This window comes from Anser anser (genome assembly GCF_964211835.1).
Source record: "Anser anser genome assembly, chromosome: 2".
In the NCBI taxonomy this organism is placed as follows: domain Eukaryota; kingdom Metazoa; phylum Chordata; class Aves; order Anseriformes; family Anatidae; genus Anser; species Anser anser.
The window spans coordinates 79,529,990-79,543,281 of NC_139721.1; the positions used below are offsets into that span (position 1 = coordinate 79,529,990).

The window sequence follows — 13,292 nt, forward strand, 5'->3', positions numbered from 1 at the left end:
TGCCCCTTGCCTCCCACTTACTAATTGTACTGCCAGTTCTTGGGATTTTGCCACAGATTTGATTTTTCTTTGCTCCCCTGCCCTCCCCCCCAGGCTCGTAGAAGAATTTAATTCTTTGACAATTTCAGCCTTCATTTTTGGGTTTCTAGCCCCAAGGGCTATGGAGGAAAATTTGAAAATGTGACCTCTGTGTACCCATGAAGGTTAAAACACCAAAAAGCAGAAGGAAATACCAAATATGTATTATTACTAGTTTTTAAATCCCATTTTTTTTTTAAGCAAAACTCATGACTTTTGGATGACTAGCAAAGCCTGTAGGATGCTTGATACTGGGAACACTTTACTTTGAAATAATTTCCAACAGATAATAGCCATGGTGAAGTCAGCTGTAGATAGTCATGACATGATGCTAAAGATGATTTATAACTTAAATTTTCTTCCTTTCTCTTTCACAGTTGCTCTGTTTGAAACTTGCACTGTAAAGTTTCCATTCAGAAGCCAAAACTAACATTAGTCCCTCCCTTTAAAGGGCAGAGGGTAAAAATGTGCAGGACTCAAATGAGCTTAATAGAAAACTAACCATCACCAGTAAAACAACAGGAAGTGCTTAGATCAGGAGACGGCAGTTGTTGTTGGAGGTCACTGAACAGAGAACCCCATTTAACACCCAACAGTCTCCAGAAGGCTCGACCCAGCCAGTAAAGACTCACTTAATGTCACTATCGAAGTTATATAACAATAGAAATAACTTAAGAAGAAAGCTCCACCCGTTCTGTTCAGCCCGGCAATGTGAAAAGTTCACAAGGAAAAAAGTAATTCTCATTGTGAACAAAGCAGAACTTGATAGCAGCACTTTTAATTATTCCTGGCACCTCCGCGCTCTCAGCTGGGGACACCATAGTGCCGATAAAAGGGATTGTGCTGGGGCCAACCCGACACCAGGAGCAAGGCATCCAATTAGCTAACCAACTCCCTCTCCCCTCTTCTTTTAACAACAAAGAAGGGGAAAAAATCCCACCAAAAACACCAACAAACCCCTTAATTTGTAGTCAAACTGCAGTCAGAATTGTTTACTGGAGAATGTAAGGCCAGACTATCCTGAAGCATGAGCGTGGTCAAAGAGGCATGGGGAATCCTCACGTTGTTGTGGTTTTAGATATCTCCAGCCACAAGGACTTCTGGGTTTTCTGCTTCCTACGGCCCAAGTGGGCAAGAAAACAGCCTTGTATACCTTGGGGAAAATGCAATGGGACCCTGGCTAAAGAAAGTTTGGCTAATTGGGGCTGGGCTAAATTCAAGGAGGATGGCGTAGTGTAGGCTTTTGACCAAAGGCTCGTCCTGGAGCCTGCAGGCAATGGGCCTCTACATTGGCCACATGCCAGACTGCTCTGTACCTAGAGGAGGATGCGTGAGACCATGCTCCCTGCTACTGCCAAGGGAGCTTGATGCCTTCTGCATCCACGCTGCCACAGTGAGCACCTCACTGTTGGAGACGGGTACTCTGGGATTGCTTAGGACAAAAAGCAGTGCCAGCTCCAGTAGATACCACTACTATTACCGGCCTCAGAAGTTTCCATAGATCTAAGAAATTCATATTTCAAATACACGCACAAGTTCACTTGTGTAAAAGGTTCTTCACCTCAAGAACTCTCTAGAGGAATGAAATGCATTTAATTCAAAGCTAATTTCATATCTGCAAATCACTACTGTTTTAATACTTATTACCAGCTGTAATGAATGCTCCTTTTCCTCTTTGACTCTGGAGATGTCAATTATTTTCCATTTCCTACAACTATCCCGTAAGACAGCAAGCTTCAAGCTATGAAAACATCAACAGGTACAGAGGACTTTCTGAGGACGAAGAGCTGGGGCACTCGGTGGGATATGAGGAGGGCAGGGAGTGACCTGGGGGAGCCAGGTTAATCAGCGGGTGGCAGGAATAGCACTGCAAAGGACCAAAAGGTCCAAATGGCTGGGACTGAATAGCAAACAAGGCAAAGTGTGTGCATTTTTGAGGTGGCCACGAAATCAACTGCAAATGAAACCTTTCAAAAAGCACAGATATGCAACTCACGTGTGCATCTCATCCTCTCACTTAATCTTTACAGAGAGGCACAACTAAGAGCATTTTACAAAGTATTCAGAATCATTAGCAGCTAAAGACTCCCAGCCTCTATATGGGAAAAAAAAAAAAAGAACAAAAAACCACAACTATCACACCTTAAAAATCAAATATATGCCAATATAAAATATTTTTATATTTGAAACCAAACAATAAATTGCTTAAAAATGACTTCTTAGGAAAGTTTTGCTCATTCTCCATAGCTAATGTCGATACTATTTGTGTGGGCTTTGCATATTTGTGACCTGATGGCCAATATACATGATTACAGAGCAGTTCATCTGTCCTGTTGCTTTATAAACAGCAAAACTGACACCATACAACAGACCGCTGATGTCCCTTACAAATAATCTCTTGTAGAGAAATTTTCAATATGACTCTCTGGAAGTTCCTTTGCTACCAACTCAAGTTCTGATGCGACAAAGCATTGAAGGGCACAGGGATTGCTTAACTGCTATCTCGTGCTTAGATCTAAGAACAAGTATGCTACCATACAGGGACGTACTTAAACATTTGCTCTAATGCTCTCATGATTCTGGTCCTCAGTGGTTGTTCGCTCAAGAAACACAGTTAAAACATTGGTATTAAATTCCCAGCATTGCCAAGCTCAAGTTTCAAAAACCTAAATTGTGAATCCCCACGTTCTGAATCTTTGGGAAAGAATACTTGCTACGTGGCCTATTTTTTGGTTTCTTTTTTTTTTTTTTTCAGTGTGTTGGAAATCTTTTAAAGTTCTTCCCCCTTTGCTGGAAAATGTGAAAGTTGGCGATAACGCTTCATTTTAACAAGGTTTTTGTTCACAAGATTTTTTTTCTCCAAGTAATTAATGCTTCTGTGAAAATCAAAAGGTTTTGGAAAGAAAAGATTTAGTTTCAAGTAAGTTACATTACTGTCAGTTTGCAAGAAAAATATATTAATAAGATCGAGAAATGAAGCTTTGAAATTTTCAGAATGTTTTTCCCTTCGGAATGGCATTAAAAATATTTTAACATTATTCTTTCTTTAATAGGACTTTTGAACAGAAACAAAACATTACAGCTGACCTGAAATCAGATATTTTTCCAAACCGCATTTGTGAGAATTAATTTCATCCCATTTGGGGGAAAAAATATGGAATATGAAACATCGCGCTTAATTTTCACCCTGCCTTCATACAGGAGAAATTCTCGTACCTCACAATGTACAAAATCAGATATAAAATTGTTAGTCTTCAAACTTGAGTTCTGAAACAGTTATTAGATCTGACAAAGATAAAAGCTTAAATCAATAAGAAAGTAAAAGTGTCTTCTCAGATACTAAGAGTTAATTCTCTGGCTGAATTGGGTTAAATGCCTCCTGAAAACAGAGAGTTAACAATGAGAGGAGCGAAAAAAAGGGTCCAGTCTCAAGTGAGGGCTTTGCCTTGTGCATTCTTCACTGGCCTGGCTGGGCTGCTTTCCCCAGTCACTCGTCCAAATATCTCTAATTTACTTATAAGATTCTCTTCCCTTCCTCCTCATTTGAATGCTTCTGATTTTCCTGAGCTGTTAAATACAACGCACAGCACCGCCAGACAGCAATGTTTGGTGGGCAAAAGCCAGACCTGAGTGCAGCAGCTGTTTAGATGATGACTTTTTGATGATGATGATTACTTACAAAAGTCCTTCAAATCTCACGTGTTTCTGTGACCCTGACTTCCATTTTAAGGTAGAAAGAAAAAAAGAAACAAAAACTTATTTTCTGTCAGTTCAACCTTCACTGTCACTGAAGAGGCTACTGCTTTAGTTCTGCTAATATTTCACCCCATTAGACCTTACAGCTTATCTGCAAACTTCTCCTTTTTGGGGTGATCTTTTTTTTAGAAGACCAACTGGCATGCTAGTTAAGATAAAATTTGAGTGTACAGCCAAATGACTGGAGTAAAATATTCATTTTTCCCAAATTAATTCTGATCCTGGAAGCAATGAATATTTCTGTAACAAATGTGCATGTATTTTTATTTTAATAAAAAACACAATAAATCTTTCCAGTGCTAGAACTTTTTTTTTTTTTTTTTTTGACATTGCAGACAGCAGTCTTTGTAGCACTCTGCAAAGAACTCTGAGTGCTGTAGTGGTTTCGGGCTATCTTCGCAATCCTGTTCTAATTTAATAAGATTAATGACAGAAAATTAGTCAAGACAAGCGTTTGCCTGTTTCGTTTACCCTGCTGTAGTTCAAATTATAGGCGGGAAGTGTTTCCCCCAAGTACTACTTAATTAGTAATAAGTAGCAGGGAAAGTAAAAGAAAAAAAAAAGTGTAATCCTTACAGGGGGAAGATATTTGTAGCTCTGAGGCTTTCCTGTTAGTACAAAGGGCTGGATTTGAATGATTCAGAGGATTATATAAATATAATTTCAAATTTCTCCCTCGAAAAAGAAGTGTTAGAGGGAAAAACGTACAGTGTACAGAAACCTCTGTGTACACTTCACAGTCAATTTCAGAGGGGAATCAGTCAGTCTTATTGCAGCTGTACATTTCATTACTTACAAAAATGTAGTAAAGTTTCTCTGTCTTTCATTTTGGCAAGAAGATATAGTCCTGACATGTGCTAATGACTGGCTTTGACAGAGTATTATGTTATCTTTTTGGAAAGACTTTTTAGGCTGCCCTGGAAGTTCAGCTGAAGAAGTTAATGTGAATTGTTTGGAAGAAAAAAGAAAAAAAAAACTTAAAAAAATATATTTTTACTTGGTCGGTGGGGCAATCAGGATTGCTTTTCTTCCCATTTTCTACTGCAATATCAAGATGTGACAGCTAAGATGCTGTTATATTTGCAACATTTCCTGCTAAAGCACAAAGTAGGGTTGGTAAGTCCCTGCACACGTTCCCAGTGTTTGCAGTTGTGTTATGAGCTCTGTCAATTGCTGCTTGCCCTTACATCTTTTCTGGGCATTTTCTCCATCATTCTGTTGATTTTGAAAGGTGTATTGTATTGCCATACTGGGAAGCTGTGCCATCACTTACAAAAGTGGAAAAAACTGCTGGAAATTTCCCAGATAAATTTTTGGGATTACAAAAGTTCTTAATGCCTGCAAAAAAAAGTAACAACCCCAAAACAACACATCCAAACTTTCAGGATGGGAGATAGAAGGAAAGCAGCCATTCTTGCATGAACTCATTTAGCAACTCTGGTGCAATGTCCTTAGGTGCCTCGTCATAAATTGTAAAGAAACAGATCAATGGGACTCCCCAGTGGGGTCCCACAACACTAAAGGGGAGGATTTTGCTGCCAGGCTACTCCCTGAAGAAGATATATCCAAACGGGAGGAGGTGGGAGTAGAAAGCCCTTGGGGATTTCAAGGAATGTGAAAGGTTACCAGCTGCCCAGCCAAGACGACAGTGAGGGTAAGGAGAGTGTGTAAAGCATGGGCTAGGCTGACATCTACAAAAATTATGGAGGTTCTTAACAAAACTTTCCAAATCCTTAAAAATGTTCTACATCTAACGCAATTTGAAAGATGACTGATGGCTATAGGATGGTAGTAGGTCAGTTGTGACACTACCCCCATCCACGGAGCAGGGGAAATAAACAGCCTAAAGTGTCACCTCAGCTGTACAAATACGTACAGCTATTTACACAACACCCATAAATGGCTTAAGAAGTTAATAACATATTCACAGTGAAGAAAAATTTCAAAAGAACCGTGATGATTACCAGCCTAAGCCCTGTTTCTAAAGCGGTTTGGAGACTCAGGCTCCTAAAAATCCATGTCACTAGATGTCATGCGAATTCTTACACAATTTTTGAAAATTACTTTTTTTAATTAAAAAAAACGTGAATATGCCTTTGCACACAGAGAATACCTGCCCTACCTCATCAGCGGGAGTAATACTGTAAAGTTTCCCCAAAAGTGAAACTTGAGTGATTGATTCAGTACAAACACTGAATGCACTAATCGCCACCATGAATGATACACAGTCCACCACATGAAAACATATATGAGTAAAAAAAATTTAAAAAGAGACAAAAAAAATTGTGTATTTGGACCAACTAAATCTAAAATAAGCATTTAGGATCCTATCTATAACCAAAGCTATTCATAAGTACTTCCACTTGTATTTGAGTAATTGTTGTTCTTTTATTTTGGTTTTCTCAAGAGTTTAATTTACTTTCTGAAAAATACATGCTGATTTGTAAGCCTTGGGACACACTGAGATTTCTTTGGCAAATACCAGAGCAGGGAGCTTAATTTTAAGCTAACAGTTAAATGTATTGGTGTCAAAAGAAACTGCAGTGACGAGAACATCTGCAAAAAAAGGCATTCAGCTAGGCACTGACCTATACATCTTGGTTTCTAATTTTATGTAATCAAAGAAAAAAAAACCACACCACAAACTACCACCAACAAATACTCGTTCTTCCTTTTGCAAACAACACTGGACAGGCAAAAAAGTTCTTGATATCACAAGAATTCTTATTTATATGGAACAAGTGCATCCACAGCATATCAATTTCAATGCTTATTAGGAAGAATTAGCTTATAAACATAAGAAGCAAAAATACAGAAAAAGGGGAAGAGCTCCTGCTCCCTCCCTTTTGCCCTGTCCTACCTCACTACTGTTAAGGCATATGGGACAATGAGTGATCATAAAGGGACATCTCACAGTGAAGAGATGTTAAAAATATGGAGAGAAACTTATTCCCAAAATTGAACATTTGGGCTAGAAATTCTATTTATATAGTCTCTCTCTCCCTCTATCATTTTTTTTTCTGGAAGTTGATGCCAAAAATTGAAACCAGACTAAAAACTCATTGAGGAGAAAATGTTATTACCTCCCCAGCCACCCACTGGCTGTTCAAATAATATTGTATATATCTGTGCACTTCTGCATATTTATTGAATTTGTTAAGTTTTTGTTCCCAAGTAAAACTTATTGGCCCTGTCAAAAGTTCACCAGCTGCACTAGTGACTTTGATGGCCTGAGGAACAGCCCTGGCGCTAGCGTCATGGAAGAGCCTGTGGCTTTCCTCTCCCTTTTCCAGCTGAGATCGGTATGTTGATGCATGGGGCCCAGAGAAGATACAGAAGGAGGGAAATTGAAAAAATAATAAACAATAAAAATATAAATTACGGAAAGCGCTCACTAAGCCATCCTGGTTTTATTATATGGCCTTGAGAAGGAATTCTGTATTTTCAATCAAACTATGTGGAATATGCATTGTAAACATTCTGCACCCACTGCTCAACATTTTTATGGCTTGGTAGGAGAAGAGCTAGCAGGAATGCAGAGTGAGTTGCTATATAATCCTTGTGGAATGGCTGATGGGCTGTCATGTGGAAAGAACAGGGTTGGCAGGTGTCATTTCTTGAGACTGCAGAGGATGGGAACAGAACTGCAGGCATATCTGGGATCTGGGGGCACAAAATGGAGAACTGGGTAGAAAACTCCATTTGCAGCAGGGTAATGAAAAGCACCCTGTTACTAACATCTTTGAACAGGCATCTGCCCCCAATAAGGGGAACGAATGGGAGAACAGCAAATGAAGATTTGGAATCAGAAATGAAGATGTACCCTCCTACAACTTTCCCTTATGGTCAACACTGGACATATCCACCGTGGCAATCGTTTATGTCCTAAAACTCTCATGCTACAGAGCAGGAAGTAAGGGCAAAAAAATAGAGGAGTATAGAGAAATAATGTTTCGTGACACAGCAAACGCAAAAGGCTAGAAGTGTTCAAGCTGTGGCTACTGCCTCATGTTCATACTTACACAATGGTTTTCCCAATGTGCTTAAATGACTTCTCCACAAATTCACGGACGCTGTGGACCTCCCCAGTGGCTATGACAAAGTCCTCTGGCTCATCCGTTTGCAGCATCAGCCACATGGCCTGCGGGAAGACAAACAAAGTCAGATTCAGTGCATATGTAAGTGGCCTCTCTGGTACATGATATTATATTGCTGCATTTTAGATTTGGAGATAACACATACACACACACCCCTAGCTAGGGAAGTTAGCACTTTCCTAACATGGTGGCTATTAACCAGTTCAGTGCAACTTTGACAAGAGTTCAATTATTGCTTATTATGGAAAACAATGCTGTATTTGATATTCAATTTGTTTCACAGCAGGGATTTCTGCAGGGGAGACTTCAATATGTTTACTTTTGAACACTGAGACTTGGTTTAGCGCTCAAAAGCATGGATTCACTTACTTAAAACACTGCATGAATTGACATAGATATGGGGAAGAGAACGATATTTTGTAAGGTTTCCATCCAGAGCACTATTGTCTGTTTGTCATTCAATGATGGCAAACACTAAATCATGAAAATATAGGTCTTTTTGTTTTTTTCTTCTGTCATGTTTGTTTTGGCTAAATAGGGATTTTAATTATGAATATGTAATTTAAAAAGTAACTAAGAATAGTTAACAGTGTATTTGACCAAATTAATCTGTTTTTCCTGTTGAATATGCACTGAATATTATGTATTACAGCACTGCAGCAGAAACCTTTTCTTTTGACACAAGAACACAGAAAATACTGATAGAAAAGTGAAACAACCATTAACATTTCTCTTTCAGAGAACCATTTGGGCAGCAGTGACAAAGATCACAACAGGTTTTGAAGCACAACTTCATGGGACTACCAACATTTTCGCATTTCAGGGGGGCACACTTACTTCCCACAGCAGTATCTTTCAGAGTCCCTTCCCACAAACACAGTGACAGATGAGCACCATTATTTAGGTGACCAGCTAAATCAACAAGAAAGCAGGAAAGCAGATGGAAAGAGAGGTGCACAAAGACACATGTGACTTGTCTGAGGTATCATGGCAGGTACATTTCAGTTTTCTGATGCCTAAGACACTGCTCTAGCCACTAGAATACTGCCTAGGAGCTATAGGTGGACAGAATAATTATTACTTTAGATCAATCAAAATGATGTAAACACTTCATTTCCTTTAGAAAGGAAAAGGGAATACCTGTACAGTATGATCCTCATTTAATAAATAACCAGAAAAGGAAAACAAAATAATTCAACTTTCTCTCCATATGGTAAAAAGGACTGTCATCTTCTCACAGTGTAATCCACAGCACTATTTGCATTGACCTTTTCACATCAGCCTTAAAGAAAACAACTTTAGTAGGTCCCTTGATGGTAGTGGATACTCTGCAAATCAGATTAATAAAAGCTTTGGGACAGCTCAGTTTCTCTTGGTACATACCACCTGAAATACTCAATCCCCCCCCCCCCCCCCTTCTTAATAAATCAGTGTCCAGCATAGCAAGGCAATGCATTCTGCTTAAATGGTTCTATTTGCAAGTCATTTTTCTTCCCGGTTATTATTTTATGCATCTTCCAAAGTTTTGACAAGATTTTATTAACATGTTCCTTTTGAACCTTTTTGCTTCTTGAACGTGCATGGCAAGCTGGGTTTTAGGCAACTGCTGTGTAAGTCCTTGACATTAATTGTGCTTTAGGGATACGACCTGCTGGGCAGGACAATGGCAGCAACTTTATTTTTCCTTTCCAGGGTTGAACATCCTAGCCAATGACGCAGAAATATCCAACTGGCTGATGAAACTCTCTTGTGGGGAGGAGATGTCTTAACTCGTATCTCTTGTATTAGCTTTCTTGGAATGCTGGCATTTCCCTGCTGATTTGAGAGGTCGCGGTAAATTGCCGAAGCCTGTTTCTTCATGACTGGACAAACTTGCAGGATTCTCAGTGGTAACAACCTCACGGGAAGGTAAAATTTTAAATAAGTAATTGATAGTTCTGGTTCTCCTAGCCTAATCCCTTATTTCACAGACCATTTTACATTAAGCAGCCCTGAAAACAACAAGCCTCCTCGCATGCAAAGGCACTTTTTGAGTGAAAAAGGGTTTCCAGGATTAGACAACCAGTCAGTTAGTCAGTCAACAATTATAGTGGTTCTCCTCCTGACTTTAGAGGATATTTGCTGTACATAATGAATCCGAGGTCTGCTCCCGTTTTTGTTGGAATTGCATGCAGCACAGCTGGCAGAGATGTAACAACCAAACCTCATTTATTGGCAAAAATTCCCCCTGCCTCAAATGCTACGTAGGTTGACCTTGTATGCTATATTAGCACAAGGATCTGCTATTCACTACGCACTTCTGTAAAGTAGTATTAATATGCCTAAGTAAAATCAGGATCAGACTTATGATATTTTTTTGCCATCCTTCCACTTTTAAACACCTCAATATTGGGACTCATTGACACAATCTTAGTGCAGGCTCTTACGCTGAGACTTTCTACAAGCCAGTGAGTATTTCAAATATTTCTACATTGATTTTGTCTATTGATATAAAAGTGTCAGAACTTCGTCCTTCTTTACTTTAAAACATGTATTACATTGAAGACAACAGCTACAAAATACTAACAAAACCCCAGCCTCTAACAATTGCCCCACCAGGTTTTACACGTTTGGATGTACCGACTCTTGTCTACCATTTCAAACAGCAAGCAATCGCTGTTCTAGAAATACAACTTTAACTACAGTAAATCTCTAGAGGACCAACTTAGCAACAGCCAAACAGTGCAGATACAGTTGCTAAAAGCAATTTTTGCCTCAACTCCTACCAGGAAAGAATGTTTAGATTAATGATTACTTGAGAATCTATCGCTGCTGGTTCTTTTATTTTTTCTGGCATTCACGATTGTTGGAACTTACAATTATCTCAATCAAATCAGGTATGAACAAAATCAACATGCTTAAAATTACAAACAAAGTAAGCGATAGTTGTGTTTTGCTTTGAGGAAGGTGACCAAACGCTCTCGCTTTGAATGGGTCTGCATGAACAGCCCGTAAAAGAATGCAAAGGCAAGCCAGAGGATAGAAAATTTTTGACCACACTCCACTTTTGGATCTTCATTTCCACAGGTAGAGCCTGTGGAACCAATGTGAAATCTGTGCACGCGGTAGCTACACGCTTTCCCTACAGTAAGTGCCAGGAATGTGCTTCCCCCACATCAGACTAATAAAGGCCCTTGACCTATCAATTCCTAGGCATTTCCTCCAAGAGTTCATATTGTACCAGTCTTCAGGCTGAGAACGAGAGGAAAGGGGGAGATACAGCTCCAGGTTTATTTGTCATTACTGAATGGCTTACTGGTTTTAACAGAGGGGAAAAGCTTTGTTTAAATTTCCACTGAAAGTAATTAATGGTTATTGACTGGTAAATGAAGAACAGGTGACACTCTGAATTAGAAGATAAATGATCTCATGTTCTAGCGTGATAATGGGTTAGTAATTGCTACAAAGCCCCAGCCTAGTGCGTCCCATCATAATGCTAGATCATGTCCAGAACACAAAGGCCTCTGTGTGAGAGGTATTCAGCCGTTCACCTCCTTATACAGCTGTGGAGTGATTTGGTCCATTTATTCTCTGATGGACTGCACGACTGAGGCAAAAGTTCACCCATTCTCACCTTCCTGTTCACATGCTGAACCACATGACCCATGACATGGCTGAACTGGGATAAAAACATTGCCCAGCTTTGGCTCGGCTACCTTTTAACCGTCACCAGGTTGTATATATTTTAGGAATTTTTGCGGTGCAGCAACGGAGAATCATGGATTTTCCTATCCTTCTCTGTAAAGGCTGTTGTGGATGGGCTGACAGCAAGTCAAGAAATTACTCCTGCCACCCTCTCCCTAATTTTTAGCTCGATCCCGTTAACAAAATGCGAGCAAATGCTGAAAAGGAGGAGAAAAGTACTATGGAAACAATTCAGTCTTCATCTCTCTTAAAATAACACTGCTCCTTTAATGGCAAATGTAACGAAACATATTTTTCATATTTGAACTCTTTTTGGCTCTGGTCTAGTGACTCACAAAGTCTAAAGGCAATACTATGTCATTTACATTTAAAGACAGAAACCCAACTGGAGAGAGATACGTAGCAAGTCTAGCAAGCGGACACACTTTTATGATTATGTGGACTAGGATATCTATTCTGCATGCCTGAACTACAGCTTCTGCCAAAATCTTTCCTCTTTCATCTTTCCCTCTTCTGTATATAAACCCCTGCCAGCATTAAGCACCATTTTCAATCCAAACATGAACCAGTCTTTTCCCTGTCCAAATTTCTTAGCTTACACAGCATTTGCACCTGGGCTAGAAAAGGGGAAAACCCAATATGGACTAATACAGCCCCCCTATAGATACATTCTGTGCATGCCACTGCCATTATGGTTGCGATGTGTCTGCTTGTCTCGAGCATCTGGAGTATGTTGAAGCTGCGTTTCACCATTAACTTCCAGTCCAGCATCGCAGTGAGAAAACATTTATTAACTGGGCTGTCATCCATGGATAACAAAGACTTGATAGCTGAGGTTATGTTTAACTCTATTTGATACTTTTCTTTCACTGTCCACTCTAATACTGTATATTGTTAAAATGGGATCAGTAATCAGATATCTGTATTTAAGAGAAAAAACAAATACAAATCCAACTTTCTGAGGTTTTAAAGTACAACCAATGATTTCTGCTCTAGAAATAAAAGTTGATTTTTCAAGAGAATGAGTAAAGCTTTTTCTTATGTCTCATCTGATGCCAGACCCAAAACAGATATGACTGAATGTGATACACATTTGGAGACTCACTATGTGATAAATGGAAAATATTCTTGTTGGTACTATTACTATTGCCTCACACTGCTACTGAGCATTTTTTCCAAGTCCTATAATGTCAAAAAAATGTTTCATACGTACTTCTAAGTATTATGCAGAGAGACTTCCTTGTATTTGACACAAACACACACACAAAATTAAACCAAATCAGTAACGTTTACTTTAGGAGACAGAACAGATAGTTGCAGCCTGATGCTGGGTGCATTGTCCGTGTGTTGCAGAGACAAAGGAGCAGCGACTGGTGAATGTCTAGCTCTACTTACTTATCACTTGCAGAGGGCATGGGTTACCTCAAGGCTGTCAACAATTAGGGAGCAATTTCTGACTAAGTCAGAAAACATTACCACCCAGAGAGACCCAAGAGTACATTATCACCATTTATAGAAATTCTCTCTTTACAGTATTCCATACTCTATTGTCTAGAAGTGGGCAGAGGAATTCAGTGGGTTGGACACGGTACTCTCTAGTGATCCCAAACCTAGCTATCCTGCTGGGGTCACCACTGAGAAGGAGAATTGAGCAGTTTGGGCCAAAGCATGATGAGA

At 39.4% G+C, this 13,292-nt stretch overlaps 1 protein-coding gene across 2 annotated transcripts in view; it reads right to left on the minus strand.

Annotated features, from left to right (window-relative positions):
- The window catches only part of GMDS (GDP-mannose 4,6-dehydratase), a 409,651-nt gene that overhangs the window by 72,994 nt on the left and 323,365 nt on the right, over positions 1 to 13,292 (minus strand). For both annotated transcript variants that reach the window (XM_083824038.1, XM_083824037.1), the window contains one exon: positions 7,857 to 7,975. In XM_083824038.1, coding sequence (XP_083680164.1) covers positions 7,857 to 7,975 — 119 coding nt within the window. The remainder of the gene's footprint in view (positions 1 to 7,856; positions 7,976 to 13,292) is intronic.